General features: G+C 40.0%; 1 protein-coding gene across 2 annotated transcripts; it reads left to right on the plus strand.

Moving 5' to 3' along the window:
- The first annotated feature begins 1,918 nt into the window (after positions 1 to 1,918).
- Positions 1,919 to 23,777, plus strand: MKKS (McKusick-Kaufman syndrome). Of its 2 annotated transcripts, none has more exons than XM_010834218.1 (6): positions 1,919 to 2,604; positions 11,388 to 11,618; positions 14,990 to 16,400; positions 19,405 to 19,580; positions 20,482 to 20,592; positions 22,743 to 23,777. In XM_010834218.1, exons 3-6 carry the CDS (start codon positions 15,416 to 15,418, stop codon positions 23,181 to 23,183), a joined length of 1,713 nt encoding a protein of 570 aa, XP_010832520.1. In that variant the 5' UTR covers positions 1,919 to 2,604; positions 11,388 to 11,618; positions 14,990 to 15,415; the 3' UTR covers positions 23,184 to 23,777. The 2 variants fall into 2 exon arrangements, with proteins under 2 accessions (XP_010832520.1, XP_010832519.1); XM_010834217.1 differs by lacking the exon at positions 1,919 to 2,604 and adding an exon at positions 4,659 to 6,350.
- Positions 23,778 to 24,724: the final 947 nt, after the last annotated feature.

Raw genomic sequence — 24,724 nt, forward strand, 5'->3', positions numbered from 1 at the left:
GACTCTCTGCCCGGCTGCAGGGGGGCCGGGGCTCCTCGCTGCCTCGTCCTCGCTCGGAAAGGTCACTGAAGGAGACCGGGGGCGGGGCTGGGGGGCCGGCTCCTTAGAGACTGCGTTTAACCTGCAGCCTCGGCGCTGGGCGCTTGCTGCCGGGAGGAACGCGGAGGAGCGGGGGTGCTCCGAAGGTGTGCGCACAGCGCCGGGTGTGCACTCTCCTCCCTCGGATCCGCGCGGCCGCACCGAAACGTAGACCGAAAAGGCGCCCGAGGGAAGGCGCCGAATGCCCTGGCCCTGAGACCTGTGTCTGCCTGGAGAGCCGCCCTCTGACGGGAGCACTCCGCAGCGTGTGGCAGTACTAGCTCGGACGGCAGAAGCAGGACTTGGCGCTTTGGACATTCTGGGCATGGAAACCCTGCTGAGATGGAGGCCTCCTGAGGTCATATGCTTCTTCCTCCCATTCCAGAGCAGGCTCACATCCTGTTGGTGTTTCAGAGGCTCGCTCTACCCGCAGTTTCATTGATGCATTCATTAACACCGGCAGTTTATATTCATATTTGTCACACTGCCTAGTTAGCAGATACAGAAGTGGCCAACACGAGCATGGCCCTGATCACATTGACCTTATATTTAATAATGGGAGGGGCAACAGTCAACAAGTACATTGATAAATGAACAAGATGTTTCCAGATTGTCCTAGATGGGGTTCCCTGGGAAGCAGACCTAAGGAGATTTATGACCAGGACATTTATTAGTACTTTTTGGATCTTACCAAGGAAGAAAAGAGGTAGAATGGTGGGTAGAAAAAGTTGAGCTGCAGTATGGTCCCAAGGAGAGTATCTACCAAGTCTCACAGTAACTCTGAGAGTTGTCCTAAGTTGGAGGGAAGAATCAAGACTATATCCCTGCAGTGATCAGTTACTGGATACCCACTGTTCCCGAAAGACAGCATAACTTCAACTCTTCCCACAGTCAGTCCTGGGACTGACATCTGTCTGCACACTCCCCAGAGCTTGGATCAGACAGGAGTCTCCAGAAGTGCCTGTTTTTATATCTGATTTGTATTGAAGATATTGTACATACAATAAGAATAATTGCTGCCCTGTATTGAATGTTCACATATCAGATATTGGATAAACAAATATTTACGTAGGTAAGACCAAGACCAAGTGAAGTCGCTTAGTCGTGTACAACTCTTTGCGACCCCATGGACTGTAGCCTACCACGCTCCTCCATCCATGGGATTTTCCAGGCAAGAGTACTGGAGTGGGGTGCCATTTCCTTCTCCAGAGGATCTTCCTGACCCAGGGATCAAACCCTGGTCTTCATTGAAGGCGGATGCTTTACCGTCTGAGCCACAAGGGAAGTCCTAGGTAAATATATAGGAATTCTCATTATATAGCACCATGTTATGGACTATGAAATTGAGGCAAGAAATAAGTCTTTTGCTTAAGATCATACTTAGTGGGGGAGGTTAGAATTTGATTTCCATCATTACTCAAAGCATCATTATGGATGATGGAACCCTCATATGGAACCCTCATATTTAATCACTTAGCACCATTAACTTCATTAATTGTTGTCAGAGAAACAAATATGAATTTATCACCCTGTCTTTGCTGTTTTGCTTTGTCCTTGAGTTTCCTTCTTTCCTTCATGATGAACTTTCCTGGCCCTCACTTTTGGAGCCTGTTAACCTTTTCTATGGGAGAAGGCAGTGGCACCCCACTCCAGTACTCTTGCCTGGAAAATCCCATGGGCGGAGGAGCCTGGTAGGCTGCAGTCCATGGGGTCACTAGGAGTCAGACACGACTGAGCGACTTCACTTTCACTTTTCACTTTGATGCATTGGAGAAGGAAATGGCAACCCACTCCAGTGTTCTTGCCTGGAGAATCCCAGGGACGGGGGAGCCTGGTGGGCTACTGTCTATGGGGTCGCACAGAGTCGGACATGACTGAAGCGACTTAGCAGCAACCTTTTCTATAACATCCTGAAATCTAGTAACAGAGTCCAGCGTGAGTGCCAGGTGTGTGATAACTGCACAACAACCTTGTGATATGGCTGTCAGTGTTACTCTCATTTTATGGATGATGTACATTGTGAGGTTAAGGAATCATCCAGGGTCACAGCCAGCTGTACTGTAATAAGGCAGAGATGCAAAGCCCAGGCAATAGGATTCCACAGCTTGTCCACTTAATCACTACACAACAGTGCATTCTTACTAAGACGATGTATTGTGCTTTACCTTGTGGAAACTGGTAGGCAGGAACTAGATCCCATCTTTTGTGCTGTACAAAGAAGTGTAGGTTTCACTTCTAGTCAAAAATGTCATTGAAGGCTTCTGAGCAACACAACTGTATCTGTTGTTGTTTTCACCAAGATAGCAGTGTTAAGAGGGTAGAGAGTGGAATAGTGGTTTTCAGATTTAAGCTTCAGAATTACCTAAAGAATTTGTTGAAACACAGATTACTGAATCCCAGTATAGAGTTCTGATTCAGTCGCTCCGGGGCAGCCCAAGAGTTTACATTTCTGATAAATTCCCAGGTGATGCTACTGCCAGTGGCGAAGGAACCACACTGAGAACCATTGGACTAGAAGCAAGTGAGGTAATGAGGGTCTGGACTATGGCGGTAGGGAGAAATTGTGCAAAAGAAATGTCAGGTCAAATGGAGAATTGGGTGACTGACTTGATGGGGAGTTTAAGAAACAGCAGAATCCACCGTATTTAGATTTTCTAGTTGAACAGTGAGGTAGATAATTTCTTTATTTTAAAAAAAAAAGGCAGGAAGTAGAGGAGAAACAGCAATTTGGGAAGGAAAGAGGATTCATTTTTATATGAGATGAGTTTAGACACTTGTGGGGAACAGCAGCATGGGACATGTGGGACTAAGCTGGAAATGAAGGCATGGGAGTCACAAAGCTAAAGTAGAAGCTTTGGTTGTGAATGAGGACACCCAGGAAATGAACAGAGGGAGAAGACAGCCAAGGACAGAGCTTTGAGAAGGGTGAACAGGTGAATGGAGACCAAGGAACCATTAAAGGAGACCGAGAAGGATCAGACTAGCCTCAGGTACTTAAAGAGTTTCAAGAACTCATGAAAAGTGCTGTAGAGAGATTATAGGGAGAGATTCGTGATCTTTATAGTCAAAGCGGTTTCCATGGAGAGTGGAACAAAAGCAAATTACTTGGGTGTGAAGATGGAAGTGGGAATTAGCTTTGCTGCTGCTAAGTCGCTTCAGTCGTGTCCGACTCTGTGCGACCCATAAACGGCAGCCACCAGGCTCCACCGTCCCTGGAATTCTCCAGGCAAGAACATTGGAGTGGGTTGCCATTTCCTTCTCCAATGCATGAAAGTGAAAAGTGAAAGTGAAGTCGCTCAGTCATGTCTGACTCTTAGCGACCCCATGGACTGCAGCCTACCAGGCTCCTCTGTCCATGAGATTTTCCAGGCAAGAGTATTGGAGTGGGGTGCCATTGCCTTCTCCTGGGAATTGGCTCTAGAAATGTGTTATTTGAAAGGAATCAGTGTCTAGTACCTAGAAGGAAGGGCCAGTAAAGGGTAGTGGCTTTAGGGAATTTGCTTTTGGTCCTTTTCAGTGGAGAAAAACAGTTTTGCCAAGGAGGAAGACCAGTTCCAAGTGGGAGATAGAAAGTAGAATTGGGGGGGGGGGGGGGGTGATAGAGTTGGGACCCTGAAGACACAGTGGCAGGTGGGACTGACTGACCAGAAGTGTCTGGTCCTCCTCCGAGACAGTGAGGAAGGACGTGAAAATGGGAGCTGAGACGGAAGTTTTACCACATGGGAGCGGGAAGCAGAGGGGCTCAGACCCAGTAGCCACAGTGTCCTCTGGCCAGTAGGTTATCTGAAGAAACCAAGTTAGAGAGTAAAATAGAAATCTCAGAAATGGTGAGGACAGAAACCAGCCCTTTTGAGATTCACATCTGACCAGGGGAACATAAAGGCATTGCTGCAGCACTAAGAGCCCACTCCACTGTCTTCAGTAACTCCCCACCAGCTTCCATGTCAAATGGCAGGTGTAAAGATGGTGAAAGGGACTGGAAAGATTCTCAGACAACCCTAAGTTTTATAACGACTTTCCACACTTTTCTGATAAGCCACAGCCTGCCAGAAAGCTGATCGTCTTTTCCTTGTTAGTTGCTACTTATTCACTTGCTGTTCAAATTTTAGGTTGTGGACAGTTAAAAGCTCCCATATAAAACTTGTGATGCTTCCAGTATACTACTTATTTATAAAGACACTGAATTCACAGTAATGGAGTAGAGGATATCAGAGATCGTAAAATGCTTATGCCTTTACCATGCTCTGCGCCTGGTTCTGACCCGCTCCAGACCAGGCTGTGCTGGTCAGCTGATTCTGACCAGTTACTGCCTACTGGTCAAGGTAGGGGAAAGATTTTGCAGAAAGGAAACTTAGAGCTCAGGTTCGGCAGTACATATACTAAAATTGGAACGATACAGAGAAGATTAGCATGGCCCCTGTGCAAGGATGATAGGCAAATTCATGAAGCGTTCCATTATTTTTTCGTAAGCCTGGTGGCTCAGACAGTAAAGAATCTGCCTGCGGTGAGGGAGACTCGGGTTTGATCCCTGGGTCAGGTGGGGAATATCCCCTGGAGAAGGGAATGGCAACCCACTCCACTGTTCTTGCCTGGAGAATTCCATGGACAGAAGACCCTGGCAGGCTACTATCCGTGGGGTCACAAATAGTCGGGACAGGACTAAGCCACTAAGACACATGGTCCACTCAGTTAATCAAGGATTGACAGTAATTTTTTTGTTGTCTGTGTTTTGACAAGACAAAGTTCAGCAAAGCTGTTATTTTAGGTGATGTAGTTAGAAAAGGGGGAAAAGAAAAAGAAATTATTGTTCTGTTTGGCATACCAGTCAGTTCAATAGGCCTGAAGACACCATGCAGTCCTTTCTAACGTGTACACAAAATTGCCAAAATGTGAACTGTTGTATTAAAATTGAGGATAAAAAGAACTACTTTCAGGGTCAGTAATTAGATTTCAGGAATGAGGAATTCACAGATACTTAAAATCAACATTCGTCACGCCAGAAGAAAAGGCATTATACAATTCCAATAAATTTAATGAAATATCGCAGCCACAAGAGCTGGGTTAATTAACTGTTCAACTTTCCATTTAGTGTTCTCTTCATGTTTAAATTACATTCAATAATTTTGAAAAATGTTTTAAACGTTATTTTTTTTTTCAAATTTAAACGGAGCCAGATGAAGACGTTAAGAATCTGCCTTACACTGTGTTCAAGAGGCCAGCAGATGGCGCCCCGCAAGCCCAATAGGCAGAATGAGAGCCTTCCCCGCATTGCTTGCATCCGGGTTATTGTAGGCCTAATGGATAGCGAAACGCGGTGGTTTTAACTGCGTGCATACAAAGAGTAATCTGATAGCCAGGGCCAGGTTGTTTAGAATTAAGTGCTTTTTTTTGCCCTTCACGTTACTGATCAGTTCTATGCAGTCAAAAAGATTATGATATTTTAGTGGGGCAGAGATGTAACCAGTTTTTCTCCATTCTGCTCATTGATTTCTCACTATTTATTCAGCACTAAGAACTGAGCTTAAAAAAAAAAATAGCGGCTAAAATTAGCTCCACTCATCCATTACTAGATCATGGGTGTGTGTTTAGAGGATATGGGCTTGTTTGCCCTCTCATTTTGGACCAAGTGGCACAAGACCTGTTAACCTCTAATGTATCCCACTGTGAGAATAAAGACATGCCAGGTGTAATACACTGGGGAACCTGACCTCAGCGACCCGCACAGCTATTCAGCAGTGCCCAGAATGTTCTTGGCACACATCATTATGCACTGGCAATTCTGATTGACTCTTGCCAAAGCTGAGATACTAATACTCAACTTTTGAAAACTGCCATTAAGAATACCAGCCTAGACTTTAGGACTCCAAACTCCAAGACGTGTGCCATATTAACTGACAATAATTTTAGAATCATTTACTGTTTCCTCATATATAAACTGGTCTCATAAAATTGCTATGGAAACAAATAGAAAAAATAGGAAACTTTTTGAATAATACAAAGTATTTGTTTTGGAAAGAAGGATATAAGAAAGCATCTGTGTCAATGGTGTATAAACATTTTCTATACTTAACAGAGGCATTTCAATGGATAAAACTGTAAATATCTACTTTCTGTTTACTAATGTAAAATTTACTAATCTCTTTTCCTTTTTCTTAGTTTCCTCCATCTTTGCAAAAGAGCCCTACACCTTCTGCTTTCATTTGCTTTTCTTAGGAGCGTGTTTAGAGAGGACCCAGGAAAGATACGGGCAGTGGCAGGTTGACTGGAGGAGGGTAAGGAGAGGGAAGACGTCTTCTTGCTGTGGTCTGTGTCACTGCTTTAGTCCAAGCAAACTTGAAACGCTCTGTGAATGAAGAAGCACTAACTCATTTTAGAAGCCAGCCTGTTTTTGCCTGGCAAATGTGATCATTTTGAGCATATTCTTGAGAAAATCTTGCTTCAGACTTAGGAATCTCTTCTGTCCATAAAATAGTTCCACACCACTTGGAATAACTCTTTGCCAAATGTTTTGAGGGAAGGGCCATCTCAAGAAAAGCTGTATCCAGCTTTGTTTTCCATCCCCAAGTTGGAACTCCCTGTCTCCCTGCTGTTCAGCACTGTGAACCTTTATAAAAGTCAAAGTTTTAAAAACCTTCTTGTTAAATTCATTTGAAAAATGAGTTAATTGTTAGGAATTCTAGTAAGACTTTGATTATCCTGAGAAGCAGCATAGAGAGGCTATAGCATGGACTCTGGAGGATTTACAAGAGTACTCAGCATGTTTAGCAATAAAACTGAAAAAAATCTCAGATTCCTATCAATCAGTGATCTGTTAAATTAGGATATCGCCATAAAAGCTATATAACTACTAAAAATCATAATGAAGATTTATATTATTGGAGGGAGAAGAGATTACAAAGAGAGAGTATATATTGCAGTCATATTTTTGTTAAAACCAAAAAGATTACAGATTTTTTTAGCTTTCTTATTACTGTATTTTCTAACTTTAAAAAGTAAGCCTGTGTTATAGTTTTTAGAAAAGGGCAGTGATACTAAGTTTCATTTTGAAAATATTCCACAAAAAGACTTTAGAAGAAAAAAATGGATTAAATCAAATTGTATACCCCTAGTATATTTGATTGTATTTAAAAGCCCCACACGGAGAAAGCAATGGCACCCCACTCCAGTATTCTTGCTTGGAAAATCCCATGGACGGAGGAGCCTGTTAGGCTGCAATCAATGGGGTCGCTAAGAGTCGGACACGACTGAGCGACTTCACTTTCACTTTTCACTTTCATGCATTGGAGAAGGAAATGGCAACCCACTCCAGTGTTCTTGCCTGGAGAATCCCAGGGACGGTGGAGCCTGGTGGGCTGCCGTCTATGGGGTCGCACAGAGTTGGACACGACTGAAGTGACTTAGCATAGCAAAAGCCCCACAAGAAGATACGAGAAAAATAAGGAACACATTACTTCACTAACTACTTTGTTGTCTTTTTCTTACAACTAGCAAGGAGCCTTATTTAGTAAAGTCTAACGTGTCTGCCCTGGTATGTGATTTATACAAGCGACAGTATATATAAAATGCTGGAAAGACGCTAAGTAAAAGAAACGAAGTAGGTGAAGATTGCTGTGCCATTGTGAGTCTATCTTACTTGCTGGAGATGGTGTGATACTCAGCGTGTTTATGTGGATTTAAATGTGAAGACTCTAAAAGTACTTTGTAAAGTAAAATGCCCTGTCATTCTGATCTTTATCATCTTCCAAGCCTCACAAAGGACGACAGAATAATCACTGGAAGTCAGTTACCTGCTTTTTCACCTCCATTAGCCAAATCAATATATGAGACGCAGAGAATATGAGGAAATGGCTGCATGTAGGTGTTGAGCAAATATTAAAATTATTATATCAGGAAGTGCTGTTGCTGGGCCTCAGTGATCATTTGGCAAATAATGAGTTTTCAGCCAAAATAGATACTAATTGCAAGGCTGAACTAAACCTAAATCTAGAAAAAGATGCACTGATCCTTAATGCATCTTATTCTAGTGGAAAAGGATACTCGCCTGTTAAACACAATATAAACAGAATGGAGTACCTCCCTTGTCTTAACCCAGGGAAGACCCAAAGAGACGTTGAGTACAGGGAGCCACGTTGATCCTAATCCGAGGGCTCCTAGCACATGACATTCCATACTGTGATCTGTTGTGCATGGAGGGAATAGTACCACAGTCCAGACATTGCTGTTACAGCTTGGACCTGGATTTATTCTAAAGTTTGGTTATTGAGTTATTCATCTCAGCTTTATTATTTTATTCTTTCATTCCAAACATGGAGAAGGAGAGCCTAGTGGGCTACAGCTCATGGGGTCGCAAGAGTCAGACATGACTTAGCAACTAAACCACTACTACCCCCGTTCCTAATGAGTCTTTTCTATAAGCTGTTTTCCTAAAAGTTCATAACTCACGAAAAAGTGACAAATATGATGATATGTTAGTGATCATGAGAAGTAAACAGGGGCAGAGGTGCTGTCTATGAAAAGTGCTGTGACTTGACAAGCTCATGTCAAAAGGGACAGAGTTGGAGATGCTTAAAGTCACCTTAAGTATTGAGACTGGATGTGAAAGGACAGTATATCCTGATCCTTTAATTGAAGGTATTTTGTGGACAAAAATGCCACCTGTCAACACAGACCATTGACTTTGGTACAGCCTCAAGTCCCTCCTTCCATCTCAGAAGTAAGTCTTCAAGCTCTTCCCTCATTATTCCTGATCACCCAGGGCCTCCCTCAGAGGTTTTATTGTTCCTCAAATCTCAAATGCCCCAAAGGCTTTTGCACAGTGGGCTCCACAAAGAAATGTAATCATGATACAGTTATTTGTGATTGACTTTCTCCAAAGATTAGAACATGAGTTTGTCAATAAAAGGCATGGTCCTAAAGGTTGCAAAAAAGCATATAGAATGCCAAAGCCCTTGAGGGAAGAGAGAGGGCTAAAAATACTTGAAGTTACAAAGCAGGCCATGATTTCTTTAGCAATTTGTTTAAGTTAGCAAAAAAGTCCTTATGAAATGTGAATTTGTACTTCGAGGAGAAATCGTTTCTAATGCTGGGAATAATATATGTACATAGGCATAACTCTAAGCATTGTTTATTTTTAATATGTACATACAGAACACAGTTCAGATATGTAGCTCATTAGTCCTATATTTTAATCTTGCCTTAAAAGGGAAGGTATAAATAAAAATTATGTTCAGACATTTTTCTAAACACATTCACACAAAATTACCATAAGTGATTTCATAATGGAACTCACATATATGCCACTGAACCTAATTCTTAACAGTCCTTATTGTCCTTCATTGCCCAGAAGGGAGCTTGGAGAGCGGGTCCATTCAGAGCATTATGAGTGTATAAGCTCATCACTAAAGCCTAGTGAGCTCCCTTGAGTAAAAAAGTGTAAGAAGTCTTTAGAGGTCATCTAGACTTACAACCCCAAACCCAAGAGATCATCAGAAACAGACCTCCTGGGCCACATTTCATGCTTTCCAGAACAGACAGAGCAAAAAAACTGTTCTTAATACTATGGAGCTTTGAAACTGCAGACAAGTTCCTAGCCCTAGTTTCTTCAAGTAAACTTTGTTGACAATAACCCTTAGCAGTTCAGTTCAGTCACTCAGCCGTGTCTGACTCTTTGTGACCCCATGGACTGCAGCACGCCAGGCCTCCCTGTCCATCACCAACTCCCAGAGTTTACTCAGACTCATGTCCAGTGAGTTGGTGATGCCATCCAACCATCTCATCCTCTGTCGTCCCCTTCTCCTGCTTTCAATCTTTCCCAGGGTCTTTTCCAGTGAGTCAGTTCTTCGCATCAGGTGGCCGAAGTATTGGAGTTTCAGCTTCAACATCAGTCCTTCCAATGAATATTCAGGACTGATTTCCTTTACGATTGACTGGTTTGATCTCCTTGCAGTCCAAGGGACTCTCAAGAGTCTTCTCCAACACCACAGTTCAAAAGCATCAATTCTTCAGCACTCAGCTTTCTTTATAGTCCAGCTCTCACGTCCATACATGACTACTGGAAAAACCATAGCTTTGACTAAACGGACCTTTTTTGGCAAAGTAATGTCTCTGCTTTTTAATATGCTGTCTAGTTCGGTCATAACTTTTCTAAGGAGTAAGCGTCTTTTAATTTTATGGCTGCAGTCACCATCTACAGAGATGTTGGAGCCCCCCAAAAAAAGTCAACCACTGTTTCCACTGTTTCCCCATCTATTTGCCATGAAGTGATGCGACCAGATACTATGATCTTTGTTTTCTGAATATTGAGCTTTAAGCCAACTTTTTCACTCTCCTCTTTTACTTTCATCAAGAGGCTCTTTAGTTCTTCTTCACTAACTGCCATAAGGGTGGTATCATCTGCATATCTGAGATTATTCATATTTCTCCTGGCAATTTTGATTCCAGCTTGTGCTTCATCCAGCCCAGCGTTTCTCATGATGTACTCTGCATGTAAATTAAATAAGCAGGGTAACAATAAACAGCCTTGAGGTACTCCTTTCCCGATTTGGAGCCAGTCAGCTGTTCCATGTCCAGTTCTTAACTGTTGCTTCCTGACCTGCATATAGGTTTCTCAAGAGGCAGGTCAGGTGGTCTGGTATTCCCATCTCTTTAAGAATTTTCCACAGTTTGTTGTGATCTACACAGTCAAAGGCTTTGGCATAGTCAGTAAAGCAGAAATAACCCTTACAGGATATAGTTAGTGATAAGGGTAAACACTCTAAATGCAGAGGCTCAGCACAGAAATGTGGAGATGGCATTCACAGAGTTCAAGCCAAAAGTCTTCTGCTACAATTGGGACCAATGCTTGACAACATTTCAGTGGAAAGATCATCACTCACATCCTATCAGAATGCAGAATCTGAATTCTCACTGCATATTTAAGGATTGCCATTTGGTTCTTCTGTTAAAATTGTGACTAAATAGATTTAACTTGTTGTGGGTCAGAGAAATTAATTATATAAAGACAATAACATTGATGCATGAGTGTTCCCAAAGTTTCCAGCAGCTTTCCCAGCAGGTGATGTTGCTCCTTCATAATTGCTGACTAAACTTTAAGTGTTGTCCTGTATGTTTCCAAGCCTGATCTCCTGCTATCCCTGTAAGTCTGCAACTTACCTCTTTTTGTTAAATAACATTGCAATGTATTGTACTTAGAAACTTTTTAACAGGTAGCTTTTATTAGAGGGCAGTATTTTGCTTGTGCTTTAGAGGTGTAATTTTAGAGGGATTTTTTTTTTTTTTAATTTTGTTTTTAACTGTCAACCTTTTCTTAGGTACACTGATGCTGAAGTACTATGGGCTTTCAGAACTTCTGGAAAGACTACAAAGTTCTGGTTGTTATGGTACCTCTGATTGGGTTCATACATTTGGGGTGGCACAGGATCAAAAGCAGCCCTGTTTTCCAAATTCCTAGTAAGGACAACCTCTCTGAACCAGACAGTCTGGCACTTACAAGTCCTAAGAAGAACCACCTCCCAGGGAAGTAGCAGGCTTGCAAGTTTCAGGTGAGTTTGATTTACCCCCTCAAAATGCATTTATATAGGAAAAGCAAAATATAGGCTTTGTTTTCCTTTGTTGTTGTTTAGCAGCTAAGTCATGTCTAACTCTTTGCAACCCCCCATGAGCTGTTGCCCACTAGGCTCCTCTGACCATGGAATTTTCCATGCAAGAATACTGGAGTGGGTTGCCATTTCCTTCTCCAGGGGATCTTCCCAACACAAAGATCAAACCTGCATCTCCTGCACTGCAGGCTGATTCTTTACCACTGAGCCACCAGGGAAGCCCTTGTTTCCCTTCATCAGTTTTTATAATAACAAGTTAATGCTCTAGTAGCAATGAGAGTTTTTGCTCTTGATGAATTCAGAAGTTGGCATAAATTTGAATTATCACAGTCATTATCATCAATATTCTTTTTAATGCTTAAATTGTCCCATCTTAGATTCCCTCCAAATTCCCCCTGGCTATCTGTTTTATATATGGTGATGTATATGTCTCCATGTTCTTCTCTCAGTTTGTTGCACCCTCTTCTTCCCCCGCTGTGTCCAGTGTCTGTTCTCTATGTGTCCCTCTCCATTGCTGTGCTGCAAATAGGTTCATTAATACCATCTTTCTAGATTCCCTACACATGCGTTAATGTACAATATTTGTCTTTCTCTTTCCAGCTAACTTCACTCAGTTCAACAGGCTCTAGGTTCACCCACCTCATTAAGACTAACTCAAATGTGTTAATGTTTTATAGCTGAGTAATATTCCATTGTATATATGTACTATAAGTTCTTTATCCATTCATCTGTCAATGGACATCTAAGTTGCTTCCACGTCCTAGCTGTTGTAAAAAGTGCTGCAACGGACATGGGGTACACATATCTCTTCCAGTTACAATTTTCTCAGTAGTGGGGTTGTTGGGTCACATGGTAGTTCTATTCCTAGTTTTTTAAGACATCTCCATACTGGTCTCCATAGTTGCTCTATCAATTTACATTCCCACCAACAGTGCAAGAGGGTTCCCTTTGCTCCACATCCTCTCCAGCATTTGTTGTTTGTAGACTTTTTCGTGATGGCCATTCTGACCAGTGTGAGGTGACACCCTTTACAGCTTTGATTTGCATTTCTCTAGCGATGAGCAGTGTTGCTCATCTTTTCATTGTTTGTCGGCCATCTTTATGTCCTCTTTGGAGAAATGTCTGTTTAGGTCTTCTGCCCACCTTTTGATTGGGTTGTTTGTTTTTCTGGCGTTGAGCTGCATGGGCTGCTGTATATTTTGTAGATTAATCCTTTGTCAGTTGTTTCCTGTGTCATTTTTTAATAACTATTACTTTTTGACAGGAAAAGTCCCTAGCTTGTCTCATTTCTTTCTTGCCTCAGCCATTTCTCCAAAGAACCCTGCTTCCTTTTAGGAAAAAATTTTACCTGTTTATATTTCTTTAGATCATATTTTATAGCTCTGAATTGAGAATACAGTCATGGAAGTTTTAGTATTATTAATATTTAATTGTTATCCATCACTGCAAAAAGACCATCTGCCAGGCCAGTGCATCCAGGAATAGTCAGGGCCATTCATGTGATGTTAACTTTAGGAATAATAAGTCACATTGTTAGGAAGAAAGAAATAACTGAATTGGCACTTCCAAACCTATTCTATAAGCCAGCCCTGTGTTTTATGTCCCCCATTTTCTCAGTTGAATGTTATGTTGTCTAGAGAAAGACATAGGACCATGAGTCAGCAGTTTTGACATCCTGAAAATGATTTGGCGGTCACCAACACTTTCTTCCTTTCTCATAAAGATACTAGCCAAAAGATGTGGTTACTGGTCCAACTACCACAAGATGTGAGAGGGGCCAATTTAGCCCCTTTTGAAAAGTCGCATGTCACTATTATGTATTGAAAAGTAACCAGGTAAATCACTTTATTGGTCACAGTCTGTTAAGATTTGTGGTTTCTGTGGTTTGTGTGGGTGTTGTAATATGCAAATTTACATATGGAAGTCACTTCACTAAGCTTGCATTTAAATGTATTTCACAGATTTTGCTGAATCTAAAATAAGCTTTGAAATAATATTTAAGTTATTTGGCTCTTTCTCATATGAGATGAACAGAAACTTTTTTTCCTTGTGCTGTAAAAAGACACAACTATAGCTTTATCATTGCAGTGAGAAAGCTGGCCATCCTTGCTTTCGCTTTATTTGGGCCCAGTTGCCATGGTTACAGCCCTGTAACTAAATTGGGAGGTGTGATAACCAAAATAACACTTTGCATAACATTCCTTTGTTCTCTTCACATCTTTGCATGTCTTCAGATCACCTTCCTGGTCTGTATAGTACTCTGCCATAGTCTACTCTGGGCAGGACTGTAGTCTGAGTAGTTCAGTTAGTTTTATTTATGCTAAACACGGTCCACGTGGTTAGCAGGGTTAGTATATTCATGAAAATAACCGCTAATTGGTTGAACCTTTACCTTCAAAGCACCAAACCTCAACAGATCTCCACACATTATTATAGTATCAGAAGTTTACGCCTCTGGCTCCCTTCTTCCAGCCTCATTAAGGAAACTAGTACAAGTGCGGGCACAACTGGTAAACGGCAGCATTGTACATTATTTACCCTCTTTGAGGCCAGATTGCCAATCCAGTCCTGTCTTTCTCCTTGTCATCCAGCACATTCCCCGGCTTTTGTATTTATTGTCATAGCTGTAGTTTGGGAGTGGATTAGTTGTAAGATATCAACACTGAGTATCATTAACTGATAGGGTAAAACTACATAGGATTGCTCTGACTTTAGCCAGATATTTTAAACATGGTTTTTTCTTTGGTAAATGTGTTGTACACATTTGTCCAGCTAGATGTAGACTAGATAGTGTACATTAGATCGTGTCTATATTAGGAATCCTGACGGTTATCTCATTTTCATAATTATTTACAAATAGGATTTGATACAAATGCACTTATATTCAGACCTAAGGTTTCCAAGCAAACCAAAGTTAGAGAAAAAAATATCACTAGATCTTGATGCAAGAGAATAAAAACATTTGAGACCTCGAGACCAGATTCTATGAGTTTTACTATATATATATACACATATATACACACACCATTTTCTAGAACCATATCATATTAAAAAACTGTGTACTATAAGCTTCCTGACTTTGTTGTGCATTCCAGAATTATTAAAATACCAGTACTTTTCCTTGTAGAGATTCATTGAAGAATAAAGAAATGGATGTTTTTAGTCTTAAGTTTCTCATTTTCTGGAGATTTGTACCTGTGGGTGGTTCCTTTTTCTAAAGAAGGAGCAGAGCATTAAAATTAATTACTAAGCTTCAATTATAAAATGTTTTGGGGTTACTTCTCTAAAATATTTTTTATTTTTATTTCTTGTAGAAAGAAGCAGCTCTGAGTCAGAGCTTGAGCTAGAAAGAAGAGATGAAAAATAGCAGTTGGATCAGAAAGAACTGGCTTCTTGTAGCTGTGGTTTCCTTCATAGGTGTCCATCTTGGAACGTATTTTATACAGAGGGCTGCAAAACAGTCTGTAAAGTCTCAGCCTGAAGGCAAACAAAAGAATTTGAATAATGAAGTAAAATAAATATTTGGAATTACTAAAATGTCATTATATCGATCCTTATGTGCCGATTCGCTTCATAAGCATGGAGCTCAGTATTTAATTTTAGAGCCACAATGCTGTAAATCCTAACTCTTGATTCCTAAAAGATAATCTTGTTAAATGTTAAAACCCACGACAATACAATGAATAGAAAACTCTGGTTAACAAAATAAAAACTTTCTTCACAAATTACCTTGCAGTAACATGTCTCGTTTAGAAGCTAAAAAGCCCTCTATCTGCAGAAGTGACCCCCTGACGGGCGAGCGTGCCAGAGCCAGCCTGGCAGCCTTGAAGGGCCTCGTCATGTCGTGCTACGGCCCAGCGGGCAGGCTGAAGCAGCTGCACAACGGCCGGGGCGGCTCCGTGGTCACCACGTCCCAGTCGGCTGCCCTCCTCGCCGGCCTGCCCGTCAGCCACCCCGTGTTAAAGGTCCTGACGGCCGCCGTGCGGAATCACGTGGCCTGCTTCAGCGATGGCGGCTTATTCACAGCCATTCTTTGCTGCAACCTTGTCGAAAATGTTCAGAGACTAGGCTTGGCACCCACCACGGTTATTAACTTAAATAAGCATCTTTTGAGCCTCTGCACCAGTTACTTGAAATCTGAGGGCTGTGCTTGCCGAATCCCAGTTGACTTTAGTAGCACCCAGATCCTCCTGAGTTTGGTACGCAGCATATTAACAAGTAAACCTGCCTGCATGCTCATCGCAAAGGAAGTTGACCATATCAGTACTCTGATTCTGAGAGCCTTTCTGCTTACAATTCCAGAGAACGCCCAAGAGCACATCATTTTAGGAAAGAGTATAATTGTTCCTTTAAAAGGGCAAAGGGTTATAGATTCTGCTGTGTTACCTGGAATACTTATTGAAGTATCAGAAGTTCAATTGATGAAGATACTACCTATCAAAAAAACAGATTCCTTCAAGGTGGCCCTCTTTTGTGTGTCTTTATCCGGAGACCTTTCTGATACTGGAGAAGGAACACTGTTGGTCAGTTACGGAGTTTCTCTTGAAAATGCAGCTCTGGACCAGTTGTTTAACCTAGGAAAACAACTAGTTAGTGACCATGTAGATCTTGTCTTGTGTCAAAAAGTTATACACCCATCTTTGAAACAGTTTCTCAGAACTCATCATGTTATTGCTGTAGACAGAATTGGCGTGTCTCTGATGGAACCCCTGAGTAAAGTGACAGGTAAAAAGCACTCTCAGTTTTTGCCCTTTATAGTTAATAAATCACACTTCCCTTGAGCAAAGATATTCTTGGTGTGTGTTGTGTTAACATATTGAACAATTTGAAAAGCTGCCAACCTCACAGTGTGTGTGTGTATCATTTCTGGCAGCAAAGGTGGTTTCTGAAAAAGATCCTGTATTGTTCACTTACTAAAAATTGAGTGATGATGACTATTCTGTAGGTATTTTCCAGCCCCAAATGTACTGCAGAGTCTGCCATAATTTACAGCTATTAACCCCCAAACATTCAACAGATTATCGAGAAAGCTAACATTCTTACAGTCATATAAAGTCTCATAATCTAAACAGATTTCTTCTACTTGAGTTTTACAAAGCTCTTAAGTCACTTTGTGTTATCTAACTCCAACAATCAACTGTACTTCTGCCTAAATAGTGGTTTCTAATTAGGGTATGTGTGTGTATTATTAGGGTGTATGTTTGTTTAAAGCTAGCACATGATTAAATATCCCAGATATTTCCAGCTAGGCTCCTTGAGAGCTGGGGTTGCCTTTTACTTTTAGTGTTTAAAACAAGCTTGGTCCATAGTAGGGGTTCTAAAATGTTTGTTGAATTAACAATAATACATTTACTAACATATAAAATTATAACAGGCAAGAATTTCACTGTATTTTACAAACCTGGCAAATTGGAAACAGGTTGGTAGTCACCTAATAGAGACCAAGAGAAATGACAAGTTAGAGAGTTCCTGATTTGAGCCACTTGTCTTTATCTCTTAACTGCATTGATAACCTATCAGAATCATTTCATTTGGATAAATTTCAATTTATAAGTGGTTGGACTTAAGAGTTTAATAAATTTTGGTAAAACTGTTAAAGTTGACTATTTTTATAAGTCATCAGAGAAGAAGTGTGAGTGCCAGTATCGAATCCCTAGTATATCTGGACTATTGTCAGACGATCATCAGAGTGGAAATTGTTAAGAAATAATGGCAATCACTCTTTGGAACTCATTAGTGATGTTGTGGGTCAGACCCACATCCCTAAGTATTTACTGGCTTTTCATGAGCAGGTGATTTCAAGTTATGAATATTGAGTATTAAATACTATGATGTCAGTTTTTAAACTGAAGAATTTTTCCATAGAAATAGTGTAAGTGGGCATTTGGTTTCCACACCAGCCCACAACTGATTTTTATCCCACTGATAACTAGAGTGTTGTACAACATGAGCTGACCTATTTCACTTGCAAATGGATACAAAAAGTTAAGCGTTCTCCAAGTATTTGCTGCTGATTGGTTGGTTGCTTAGGAGTGTCATCGAGAGACTGCAGCACTACCAGTGGGTGCCTGGGATTGGGGAGAGTGTGAACTTCTTTTATAGACATGCTGTGCTCTGTTCCCCCACATAATTTCGGGTTTGATCCCTGGGTAGGAAAGGTTCCTTGGAGTCGGGAATGGCTACCAACTCCAGTATTCTTGCCTGGAGAATTCCATGGACAGAGGAGCCTGACAGGCTATAGTCCATGGGGTTGCAAAGACTTGGACACGACTGAGCAACCAACACTTTTACATAAAGCCAGAATTATAGTCCTGGATCTTGGGGACAGAAACTTTTTTGAGACAAAAGAGAAAGCGGGGAGAAAAACTCTTTATCAGGCCCCTGTGGCTCCATTAAACAATAGATGAAGTATGTTTGGGCCTAATCCATTTTATCTAGGTTGAAATTACCTCTCCCTCCTGCTTCAAACCTAATTCCTCTTTTTGGATAATTTAGGATGAGTAATGGGGTTATTGTGCTTGGTAGACTGGTGGGTATGAGGCTTGTCATGGCTTACAAAACATTTTTAACTTTTGGTTTGATTTGTGAAATGGACATGATCACCCCCACTTTACTGTCCTATGGGGAAGCCCACCAAGAAGAGTTCAGTGATTTGCTCCACATCAGAGGCTGGGCAGCAGGAAAGCTGAGCCTTGCCTTACAAATTTTCTGTTGGTTCCACCATTGAAGTTGTACAAGATGTAGGGTTTGTTTCTTTTTCTTAAATTTTAGATCCCTCAAGTATTCCTTGTTCTTTGAGACTTCAGAAGTAAAGAAGAAAGGATATTCAAAGAAGTGAAATTGTTCATGAGCTGCAAGAATATTTAGACATTATTGTTTTAATTCCATTTGTTTGAGAGGAAACTGGCCCAAGGAGGTGCATTGCTGAATTATAGTTTTAATCTTAAGACTTTAAACCATTGTTACTTCTTAAAAGTTTGTTGCCATTTCTTATATAACTTAATTACATTTAGAGATTTTAGAAACCTTCAAGTCATCCTAACTTCTCCTTCATTCATTTTTTTATTAATTTGTGTTTTGTAAAATTTTATTATTTTACCTATGCAGGAGGGAGGGCAAAATATAAAGAATAACAAAATGAAATAATAAGTTCACATACTTTATTTTGACATGCTTTAGGTAGTTGTTTACATACAAACAATTGTTTGGCAAAGAAAAAAAATCCTGTATGTTCACTAAATGGAGCCCCAAAGGAATTCAGTGATACAGCCCTCTGCATAGCTTAGTTTGTGAGTTTTAAGGTAAAAATAATAACACCTTTTAAAAATATCCTGTCTCCTAATTTCATCCTTATTTCAGATTAGTGTGGTTGTTAATTTGGGGTCTCTGATCCCTGAATGGGCTTCCAAGGTTCCTGGACTTCCTGAAAAGGTATGCAAAATTGTGCATGCCTTTTTCTGGAGAGTGCAGAATTGCTTCTAACAAATGTTCAAAGAAGTCTATAAATCAAAAGAACCGCTGCTTTATTTGCACATCATTTGAATAATAGAATACTATTTATAGTTTAAGAAGATGCATCTTATTATTTCTTTATCCTATATTTCATATTTTAAATGCTGTGCTTTTGGGACTTTTATATTTGCTAGGAATGGATATTGTAATTTTAAATGATTGTAAGCTCCATGTTTATTCATCTATTTTGTGTTTTCTAAACTTTTTTAAAAAATAGGAACATGGCCTATTGGTTCCTTGGGCTCAATCTCCCCCAGTAGTTATGGAAGTGTAAAAGATTTGTGCATTGCAAAGTTTGGCTGCAAACATTTTTTTCATCTTATTCCTAACAAAACAACTATCTGTAGCCTGCTTCTCTGCAACAGAAATGACACAGCCTGGGATGAGCTGAAGGTAGGTAATAAATGTTGAATTCCTTATCTAGGGACTGGGGCAGGGATTAAAGAATCAGATAGGTACTATAATTTTTTTCACATCAGTCAGCTGTGCTTTTTTCACAACTTTCCTAGGTGGTGTAGAAAGCAAAAACAACCAAAATGTGAGAATTACAGTTATAAGTAAGCTGATTTATTTTCCTGTGATATAGAAACTTGACATATGTTGCCTCTTATTATTTCTAGTAATCTACAAGCAATGTAAAAGTCCTTGATGGGAAATTTTCTTAAGAAATTAATTTGAATTGTGTACTTGATGCTAATGTGTATGAATAACTCACTTAGAAATAGGTTCCCCAGTTATACCCATCATCCACTTCTTAACAGAGATGTTCACAAACAGCAATAACACATGCAGTTTTTATACAGTGAAAGTGATGCCCAATGGTACTGTCACAGACTGGCAGAATGGATACTCAAGGCTCTAGCCTGGTAAATATTCAAGGTCTGTGTGTTTTTATTGCTGCTGGATTGGATCATTTCCATAGCAGCTTGAAATAAATTCTATATAGCATTTATACAGCTAATTTATTTAGATGCAGGTATTTTTGTTAGAAATATTAGCACTCTGCTGATCCAGTTGTGTTTGTGAATCTCAATTTGAAGAGCTAAATGTATATGAAGGAGAATATTAATCCAGTCCATGAAAACAAACATCTGGCTAAAGTAGTCTTTCGTTTCTAATTTTTATTATTCCAAAATGTATTCATCACATGACAACCATGGTGACACTAGTTTTGTTCTTTTGCAATTAAAATCAGGCTCCTTGTGTCCACTGTCTAAGTTGCCTTGAAAACATGGCTCTATTTCCTCGTGTTTATGATGTCAACGTCAGATTCTGGTGATTGTTTCTTTTTTAGCTCACGTGTCAAACAGCACTGCATGCTTTGCAGTTAACAATCAAGGACCCGTATGTTTTGTTGGGAGGTGGCTGTACTGAAACTCATCTGGTGGCATATATCAGACACAAGGTAGGTTAGATAGTCCCTCCTAAATTATCTGAATTCTCAGCAATATGCATTTTATGAGATAATAAGATAATAATACTCTGGAGCCTTTAATGCTTAATTTCTCAGTAGTCTTGAAATCAATATTGTATTTAAAAACACTTGAGGAAAATAATACTTGAAAATATAAGCTCATATCTTTATCACAATGATTATTAATCCAGCCTTTTAGCAGATGATCACATTCTTTGAGGACTGTCTAAATATACTGCCTGTTGAAATGAGCATTCTGGGGTTTTTTCTAGTTTCTTTTCTTTTTAACTTTTTAATTTTGTATTGGGGTATAGCCAATTAACAAACAACGTTGATGTAATTTCAGGGGAACAGCAAAGGGACTCAGCCATACATATTCACGTATCTATTCTCCCCACCAAACCCCCTTCCCGTCCAGGCTGCCACATAACATTTATCAGAGTTCAGTGTGCTACGCAGCAGGTCCTTGTTGGTTGGTTATCCATTTAAAACATAGCAGTGTGTATATGTCCATCTCAAGCTCCCTAACTATCCCTTCCCACCACTACCACCAGCAACTGTAAGCTCGTTCTCAAAATCAGTGAGTCTGTTTCTGTTTTCTAAGTAAGTTCATTTGTACTGAATGAGTATTCTGTTGATGGGAGTTGTCGTCCTAGAGATCTCTACTGCTAAGATACAGTAATAATTGATATTCATGATGAAAGTGTTGAGATTCTACAAAAAAACTTCAGTACCTTCTGAATATTCCAGAAAAAGTTTCATTTATTAAAGCATCTAATTATTAGATTCTGTTATAATTTTAAATGGTATTCATTTATGATACATGTTAATTCTATTAAATAGAATTGTTTTTATTAATCTATGAGACTCCATATCCTAATAGTAGATAAATGTCACACATCATATTTCTTATTATTTCATTAACACTGACCTACTTTCTTTGAAAGTAGCTACAAAAAGGTATGTGTTTTCCAAGTGCTTGCAGTTGGTTCTTTGATCAGTCAGGAGTGCAGAGTCTCTGGGATGCCTGGGATTGGTGAGTGTGTGAATGTTTTCCACAGACATGCCCAAATAACTTGCTTCCCCAAATAACTTAAAATCTGTATGAATATAAAGCTTCTTCATGAAAAGTTATCAGAATGTACATTATGAAAAACAAAACCATTGCCAATCTATTGATGCTGAAGAGACAATAATATAGTCTGCAAATGGAACTGAGTAGACTGGAAAAAGTCTTTTGGAGAAGGACAGTGAATAGGATTTTTGAGGAAACAATATAGCACTGAAAATGTGGGGAGGGAATGTGCAGTAGACATGATATCTGGTTCCAGTCTCCTGGGCAAAAGGAAAAAATGGTCATTGTTTTTGAGTAATTAAGATACAGATTTTTAACGATCATTCAGTGATGAGTTTGTTAATGTGTTACTTTTTCTCTCATGAAATTTCTAGAATAAACTTTTTAGAACGGTGGAAGAAAAGCAATTCAAAATTATATAACCTTGTCATTAATTAAAGTGAAGAATACTTATTTTTTAAACATTAAGGTGAAAATGATACATGTCCCTAGATGGTTTTTGTCTTAGTTATAACACATGTATTTGCATTTTAAACAAATCTCAAATGTTTACTGAGTATAAATAAGTACTTCGTTTGTGACTTCATTAGTCTTCACGAGCTTCCTTCTGGGTGTATGGAAGCGTGTGATTCACTTTTTATGCCTTGTCCTTCGTGTTGTACAAAGGTACTACCACTACTGGCAATCCTTCAGAACAAATTGATGGTGGGGTTAATTCTGAGTCATTCATTCTGATAAAATGACTGGTAGTGGAGAAGGAAAATGGCAGCCCACTCCAGTGTTCTTGCCTGGAGAATCCCAGGGATGGGGGAGCCTGGTGGGCTGCCATCTATGGGATCTCACAGAGTCGGACACAGTGGAAGTGACTTAGCAGTAGCAGTGGGTGCTTTTACTGTAACAACCAGGTTAATGGATTAGCCTGGCCAGCTGGCCCATCCCTGCCCATTAGCCTTGTGCCAACAGCCAAGTACTGTATGACTAAGTGTTTGATCAAGTATTTTTCAGAAACATTTTTGTCATCCTAATTGCTCTGTTCTATGTCTTCAATGGTTTTGTTACTCTCTAGACCCGTAATGAGCCAGAAAGTGTTCTTCGAGATGAGAGATGCTCTCAGACAGAACTCCAGCTGATCACTGAAGCATTCTGCAGCGCACTTGAATCTCTCGCTGGCTCTCTAGAGCACGACGGAGGTGAAATTCTTACCGATAGCAAATACGGACACTTCTGGTCGGTTCAGGCCAATTTGCCTTCTGCTGTGAACTGGCCAGATTTGCCTTCCAGATGTGGCTGTGGACTCTACAGCAGCCAGGAAGAACTCAGCTGGTCCTTCCTAAGAAGTGCTCGTCATCCCTTCCCACCGCAAACCTGCCTTTCCCGTGAAGCCACAGGCTCGGCCGACACCCTGACCTTGGACTGCTTTACCGCGAAGCTTAGTGGCCTGCAGGTGGCTGTGGAGACTGCCAGTTTGATTTTGGATCTTTCATGTGTCATTGAAGATACAAACTGATGTAATGTTATCTTACAAAAAGAAAAACTAGTGACGTGTCAATAAAGAAAAGCATTGAGTTTATATGTTCTCTCTGAAAGGCCTGTTCTCCATATTGAGATTGATGATTCATAAAATCATAGATTTACTTATTTAAGGAAAAAAGAATTGATTCTTGAATAGAAATACTATAGAATAATAAAAATATGAAGCATTGTTGAAAATATGGTAATTATGTCAGTGAGTTCATAGGTACCGCTGTAGATTGTTATAAGTTTCTGTTCTCGTTATTTTGACGTCATTCTAAGAGCATACAGAAATTTTAAAACATCCTAGTCTATGTTCTTGCTTGGATATACTTTTATAGATATTTTTTACTTAGTAGTAATTACATATTTTTAAAGTATAAAGCTAGATTCCGAAGTATCACAAAGCATCTGATACAGACTGTTCATTCAAAAGAAGTGTTCAAACTGCACATTCAGTAAAATTTCCAGGTTCTTTATCTGAGACTGTATCATTCAGTAATTGGGTAATTGATGTAGAAGCTGCTCTACCTGCAATTGCTAGTTTGTATTATTGTTCTTCATTTCTGTTATTCTGAGGAAATGTGTAATCAAGAAAAAAATAGACTTTATATAGTAACTTCCCTGACAGCTCAGTTGGTAAAGAATCCGCCTGCAATGCAAGAGACCCTGGTTTGATTCCTGGGTTGGGTAGATCCCCTGGAGAAGAGATAAACTACCCACCCCAGTATTTTCGGGCTTCCCTTGTGGCTCAGCTGATAAGGAATCTGCTTGCAATGTGGGAAACCTGGATTCGATCCCTGGGTTGGGAAGATCCCCCAGAGAAGGGAAAGGCTACCCCCTCCAGTATTCTGGCTTGGAGAATTCCATGGACTGTATAGTCCATGGGGTCACAAAGAGTCATACATGACTGAGCAACTTTCACTTTCATACTTTTTCATTTTAAACAGCATAAAGAAGTGGAAAAACTATTTCTCTATTTCAGTCAATAGTGCCAAAAAGAAACTACAACAATTCTCATACTCAAAGACATGTCATATCAAGGAATATAACTTGAAAAGCAAAATATATTGATAAATTGAAGAAGAAATACAGAATATAGCTAGAATAGTCAGTATGGAGCTATAACATGTTACATTAAATTTTAGGAAAACATCCTGAAAAGTTTGGAAAAATTAAACAACCTAAGAGTCAGTGGTCATATCTATAGTCATGATAGAGGGAGATAGAATGGTTTAGCAATTTCCTCCAAAATTCTTACAAATCTGAAAGAATTTTTATCCTAAGTCAAAGAAAATAATTGTAATACAAACTCACAGCAATACAATATATATCCAAAAATCAGCTACACTGCAAGCTTCATAAAATATTTCTCTAAAATTTCATGTCCTTTATTTTTAGGGTCAGTCAGGTAGAGTGGTGGGCAGCCTCGAGACGCCTCCTGGTTTGTAGACCCCGGTCTAATCCCTCCGTCTGAGTGTGGGCTGCGTGTAAATTCCTTTGCATTTCCCTGTTCTTCCTTGGTGAACAGGAGTG

This window comes from Bison bison, unplaced genomic scaffold, assembly GCF_000754665.1.
Source record: "Bison bison bison isolate TAMUID 2011002044 unplaced genomic scaffold, Bison_UMD1.0 scf7180017864030, whole genome shotgun sequence".
In the NCBI taxonomy this organism is placed as follows: domain Eukaryota; kingdom Metazoa; phylum Chordata; class Mammalia; order Artiodactyla; family Bovidae; genus Bison; species Bison bison.

Excerpts from the sequence above, each read along its gene's own strand:
- MKKS (XM_010834218.1), top strand. The coding sequence starts at position 15,416 with ATGTCTCGTTTAGAAGCTAAAAAGCCCTCTATCTGCAGAAGTGACCCC. Across the intron at positions 16,401-19,404 it reads ACCCCTGAGTAAAGTGACAG|GAACATGGCCTATTGGTTCC; the intron begins GTAAAAAGCACT and ends TTTAAAAAATAG. Across the intron at positions 20,593-22,742 it reads TGGCATATATCAGACACAAG|ACCCGTAATGAGCCAGAAAG; the intron begins GTAGGTTAGATA and ends GTTACTCTCTAG.